Below are 6,131 nucleotides of genomic sequence, written 5' to 3'. Positions count from 1 at the left end.
CATGATGACTAGTGGTGCATGGTGTGGCCATGTAGGGTCAGTCACGACTCATGGCCGTTTGTTGCTCGTGACCGCGCCAGGCAACATTGCCTCGCGCAAGGCCACACGAGGGAAGAAGCCACACATTTCCACCGCCACAGGGCTACACGAGGTATTGCGGCCCACGTAGGGTCGTGCGGGAGGGTGCTATCCCACGTAGGATCGTATTAGGTCGGCTATGCAATGTCGCTCAATAAGAGTGCCTGTGGCTCTCGTGGTTGAGGACAGAGACATAAAAGAGAAAGGAAAGTTGTTCATGGATAAAAATATATTTAAAAATTGATGTATTCGTAAATGTATTGGTTTATTATTTTATAATAAATAAAAGAACAGGGATAAATAATTCATCTGAAATAAACAGTCCAAAATTTGTTGTACATATATTTTTTTTTATCAATTTTTAAATTCATCCTCCCATATAAATAGGATATTAATTTATTTTAGTAAAGGAAAAATAAATAAATTTGGATGAATAATTTTTTTTTATGAAAGTCATGTACATATTTATCTAATTAGAAAATTTATTTTTTATATATTCATAATTTATTTCTTATAAATACTTTTAAAATTTCTAAAAAAGTCAATTTTAATTTTTTATTATTATTAACTATTTTTGAATTTTTATATTTTACTATTTTGTATATCTTTCTATTTGCTACATTATTTAAGAGTAGGTTTTGTTGGGTTTTTCGGGCTACGAAAACCGCTTTTTCACGTCGCGAAAACCCTGAAACCCCCATGCCACTGGATCCGTGCGAAGTAAAACTTTCGAAAAACATTACAAGTACGAGTTTTATGCTAGTTCTAAACTAGGAGAAGAAATTACCCATGATGCGAAGCCCTTCGCGTATCCCGCTCTTCCAAGTGGTGCCGGATCTCGAGGTTGTCAAGTGTACAACCCTCTAGAAGTATCCACACGAACAAATAGGTGGAGAAAACCTAACACAAAGGTGTGCTAGCACCTTGGTAAGGTTCGGACAAGAGAGGAGAGGGAGAAAGGTTGAGAGCTTGAGGAAGAAGATGATGGAATAAAATGCCTTGAATGAAAAATGAATTTCATTCACACAAAATAAGTGGTCGGCCACTTCTTGGAGTTGTAACCTCTATTCTCTTTAATGTGGCCATTAAAGAGGGAATTTGTAACCTCCATTAGGTGGCACACACATGTGCTAACTATGATGATGTGGCACACCATCATTGGCCACTTAATGCCAACTCACAAATGATGTGGCATAAAGTCAAGTCAAACTTGACTTTTCCTCTTCCTCTCAAGTCAAGTCAAACTTGACTTAATCTCTCTCATGGTTGATCTAATCCAACCATTTAATTCAAGCCAATTTAATATAATGAATCTAATTCATTTAATTAAATTGATTCAATGAGTCATAATCTAAATTAGACTCATTGAACATATGAATCAACTTGAGTCCAACTCAATTAGCCCAATTAGGATTACTCTTAATCCAATTTGATTCATCACATGAATCTAATCCTCTTGGTTCATCATATGAACCTAATCTCCATCTAATTGTCCTTAGTGTGTGACCCTATAGGTTCTTGTAACGTTGGAAATGCCCTAAACCCATTTAGGAGCATAAGTAATGAGCGGTATCTAGCAACACATCATTACTACCTAAGTTACAAGAATGTTGAGATCCAACATCACCTTGTACTACTAATTGTGACTCCTCACAATATATGACAAGTGTCCTTCTATCCTAGACATCTAGATTGATCAATGTGAGGCATAGACCGTGCCATCTTCTGACCAATCTAAATCTTGAACTCCAAGTAGACTCACTAAATCAAATGAGCTCAATATCTCATATTGACTTATTTAGGCATGGCCATGCACTTCGTGGTCTCACTCTATCAAGAATATCGATGTCGCTCCCGTCATATAGGAGGGATAGATCCCATCTACATTACACACATCCCTCTGCATAATTCGTTACACACCAAGTAATCGCCTTTATAGTCCACCTAGTTACGGGTGACGTTTGACGAAACCAAAGTACATAACTCCTTATGTAGGGATCCATGGTGACTTCAGGTCTAAGGACTAGTAGTCATACTAATAGCCACATGAGAAAGTATATGACACTCATATAACGATCTATGATACTTTCTCATGGCGGGTCATTCAGTATACATTCTCCAATACATACACATGTGTCAACTTGATATCTCTATATCCATGACTTGTGAGATCAAGTCATCGAGTTGACCTACATGGTAGTATTATTGCATTAACATTGTCCCTGAATGTTAATACTCGACTAAGAATGATTAAGAGTAATGTTCCCTATATCATCTCACTATCGGTTCAACTAACTGATTGATATAGGTGAGAACCGTCTACTCAAGGACGTTATTATACTTAGTTTATTTGGCACCAATACAAGTAAATATAATAAAAAAAACTAAATGTCTTTATTTATATAAAAATATAATACAATAAATCTATAATATAATCATCAAATGATTAATTCTAGGACTCTAACTAATCGGTTTGTCCCACTTGTGTCGTGTTGAGCGCATCTTCTGATAGCTACAAGTACTTCCAAACTCTGTTGATGAATTTCTTAATCCACCCCAATCATTTGACGACACGAATGCATCTCTAATGAAGAATGATGCTAAAAAAAAAAAAATTCCTCCTGTTTTGCACTTCTAATCATCTCTCCTTTTCTTCCTTGCATTTGCGAAAGTTATGACTCAGCACTCATTGCCACACGCTACTTGTTGTAGTTCGATTGACGCAGACATTGTGGCATATCTCCAAGACAGACAAAACACTAAATGCCACATGAATCAAATTCCAATGCAAAGATAAAGTTTGACCGTTGTAGCATAGCGCAATCCGTAAGAGTATTTATTTTAATAGATTTTAAAATTAATTTGAATGGTGGTAAAATAACTCATTGCGAGGATAGAGTCATCAACTTTCTATCTATCTATATCCATCTCAAAATATCTGATCATAAGAATAATAATATAGAAGTGATACAATGATAAAGATGAACTCCACTAAAAGATAGATCAAGATAGAAAAGAATGATTGATAAGACTGTTAAAATTAAAGAGCGGTCAATTTTTAGAGTCACTAATCAAGTTAAGGACATATCCGAACAGGTTATAGAGACGATCGACCCTTGAGTGACTGGTGGATCTTGGGATGGCCCATTCGAGTCTTGGGTGATTGATCAGGCCTCAAGACGATAGGGGCAATAAGCAGGAAAAATTCAGTTGATCGAATCTTCCGATCGATCGATTAGACTTACAACACGATCGGGCATATATATGACATTCAAGCAAAAAGATCGAGACGGTCAGCACGTTCCATGCATGAGCCCCAGCGGACGACGTTCTTGAGTAACGGTCGGTTGGCCCAGTGTGGACCCCAAGACTCAACAGTTTCGTACTCTCTTTTAGAAGTTTATGTCATGAGACAGAGAATATCCTGCAGACAAATCGCGCCTTCAAAGTTTCTATTATATCAAATCACAAGGATTTGTGGATCTATTTAAAGGAAGGTGCCAAAGTCATTTTATGGCCTATTCTTTCTTAGAAGCGATTTGAAAAAAATGTAAATATTTTGAGATATGTGCATAAATACAACAGTTACATTATAAAAAGGAGTCTTCATCTACATGTGATGATATATGACGACGCTCTATTTTTTCACACATTCATTGCTACCGTTTCTTCCATTATCTTCTTCTTTCGAATTATGTACTCAATGCTGGGACCCCTTTCTTGACATGACATTAATGTGGCAAAAAAACGATTCGCTTAGTTAGCATTAGTTTATTCTAAGAATTATGTACTCATATGCTAAGACTCTTGACATGACATTAATACTCTTTATATTATAGAATAACACAGAATCTTCATTTCATTTAATCAATAATAGAGCCACGTTCTAACCAATTACTTTCACCTCGGATAGGATTCAGAAGCATATTATTCAGCAATACTGAAATTCATCAAACTTATCATAGTATTTCTTTATCATATCACTATTTTGTTAATTAATGATAATAATCCGAGAAAACATTATTCGACCAGAGTTCAAATTCAAATGCATCATCAATCCTACGATATTATTTTTTCACCATGTTACTAGTTTTTTTGAATAATGATAATAATAATCCAAAAAAATATTATTTGACAAGAGTCCAAATGGCATTCATCAATTCAATTCTACCATACTACTTCGTTAGGTAGTGATAATAAATTATTTGACCAGAGTTTAAAAATCTATTGCATTTTAAAAAATCTTCACCATTAATAACTTGGCACATATAGTTGGGGTCTAGTACAAGAGTATTTGAGGATTGGGTCTAGTACAAGAGTGAACTTTATTTTGGATGACTTTCCTTATAATCTCTTGGTATATCATTGATATGCATCACCAAAAATTGAAAAAAAAAATGGCTTCATAACATTTGAAACACCAATGTTTATATTAAATTATTGCCATAGAGATTATAGTGATAAAATTTTCCGTACAACAACTTAAATGAAGAGTGCAACAACATCTTACTCGAGATCTTCATTAGAACATAATTCCAAACACCCACCCACCTTATTCAAAGATATCTCCATAGCTACTTAGTGATTTCCGTTCACAATTCTACCTCCATCGACGACGATGACCTGACCATTCACGTAGCTAGACGGAGGGAGGCAAAGGAAAGCCACGACGCCGGCCACATCCTCCGGCTCCCCCAAACGCCCAAGAGGCACGCGATGATTCTCCCTCGCCACAAATTCCTCATCTTGCACAAACTGCCACAATAAACAAATTCATATTCATCAGCCAAAATCAAATCTCTCTTCTAGCTAGATCATAAGAAGCGGTGTTAACTTACAGGGTCAATGAGTGGTGTTCTTATGTACCCTGGAGCAACACTGTTTGTTCTAATGTTATCTTTGGCCCATTCACAAGCAATATTTCTCGTCAGTTGATTCATTGCTCCTAATCAAATGAAGAGAGAGAGAGAGAGAAACAGTTCGAAGCAAATAGTTCATACTTCCAAATGATTCGAGCAAATTCAATCAGCAATATGAAAGAAGTACCTTTGGTCGATGCGTACACAGACAAATCCTCCAGGGCAATATTGCCAGCGATGGAGGTGATGAACACAATACTGCCGCCTCCACAATCCCTAAGGAGAGGGTAAGAAAGTTGGCTCAAGTGGAACGCCGATTCAAGGTTTGTGCTGATTAAGAACTTGAAATCCTCCAGGGTTTGCTCCATCGCCGGTTTGATGATCGCTGTCCCTGCATTGTTAACCTGCAAACGAAGAAGATTTGGCTTAGGGGGGTTTAGAAAGGAAGGAAAATAAAAAGGAGGAATTAATACCAAAATGTTGAGCTTCCCGTCGAATTGGGACTTCACCGTCGCCATGAGCTTCTCTCGCTCGCTCGGGGAGGAAACGTCGCAGACAGATCCGGTGACTTTGAGATTGGAATCGCGCCATTGTTGCAGGCACTTCTCCAGATCTGCTTGGCTGCGGGCGCAAGTGTGCACCGCCGATCCAAGTCTGGCGAGCTCCTCGACGATCGCATACCTAAATTAAGCTTGATGGATGAGTAGAAATATATAGATGGAAAGAGATGGAGTATTCGATCGAGGAATGTAACTACCCGATTCCCTTGGAGCCTCCGGTGACCAGAGCAGTTGTCCCGGAGAGAGACCATCTGTTTGTGTCGATGGGAGTGTGCTCCTGCACGCTGTTCATGCTTCTTCTTTGTTTTTTTTTAAGAAAGACCAGAGCAGAGCAGAGCAGTGCAGTGGGAAAGTTGAGAAGACAAGGCACTTTAAATAATCGCCTGATTATTATATTTTCCAGCCGGATAAAGTAAAACATTTCGACCATAACTATTATAATAAATTAACTTAATTTTAACATCCAATAATCCTTGGATAAAGACTGATCTAACAATCGTTGGAAAAAAAAAATGTTGATCATGATTCAAGAGGATCTGTGCAGGAATAACGTGTTGAACAGTTCAGAATAGTGGATAGGCCTCGACTTTAGTTGATTAAACCTTACTCCTGCCAGATTTGGTATGAAAATTCA

The 6,131-nt window shown here is 37.4% G+C and overlaps 1 protein-coding gene across 1 annotated transcript; it reads right to left on the bottom strand.

Annotated features, from left to right (window-relative positions):
• Positions 1–4,489: 4,489 nt before the first annotated feature.
• LOC122017058 (noroxomaritidine/norcraugsodine reductase-like) lies at positions 4,490–5,855 on the bottom strand. Its single transcript, XM_042574531.1, has 5 exons — positions 5,695–5,855; positions 5,411–5,618; positions 5,125–5,341; positions 4,917–5,023; positions 4,490–4,833 (listed from the first exon to the last, which is right to left on the bottom strand). Exons 1-5 carry the CDS (start codon positions 5,787–5,789, stop codon positions 4,657–4,659), a joined length of 804 nt encoding a protein of 267 aa, XP_042430465.1. The 5' UTR covers positions 5,790–5,855; the 3' UTR covers positions 4,490–4,656.
• Positions 5,856–6,131: the final 276 nt, after the last annotated feature.

This window comes from Zingiber officinale, chromosome 8B (genome assembly GCF_018446385.1).
Source record: "Zingiber officinale cultivar Zhangliang chromosome 8B, Zo_v1.1, whole genome shotgun sequence".
Lineage (NCBI taxonomy): Eukaryota > Viridiplantae > Streptophyta > Magnoliopsida > Zingiberales > Zingiberaceae > Zingiber > Zingiber officinale.
Note: the sequence above shows the minus strand (reverse complement) of the source record. Positions and strands in the feature narration are given on the sequence as shown.

Coding starts and splice junctions, on each gene's coding strand:
- LOC122017058 (XM_042574531.1), bottom strand. CDS start 5,789: ATGAACAGCGTGCAGGAGCACACTCCCATCGACACAAACAGATGGTCT. Junction 5,342..5,410: donor ACGGGAAGCTCAACATTTTG/GTATTAATTCCT, acceptor CTTCGTTTGCAG/GTTAACAATGCAGGGACAGC. Junction 4,834..4,916: donor GAACACCACTCATTGACCCT/GTAAGTTAACAC, acceptor TTATTGTGGCAG/TTTGTGCAAGATGAGGAATT.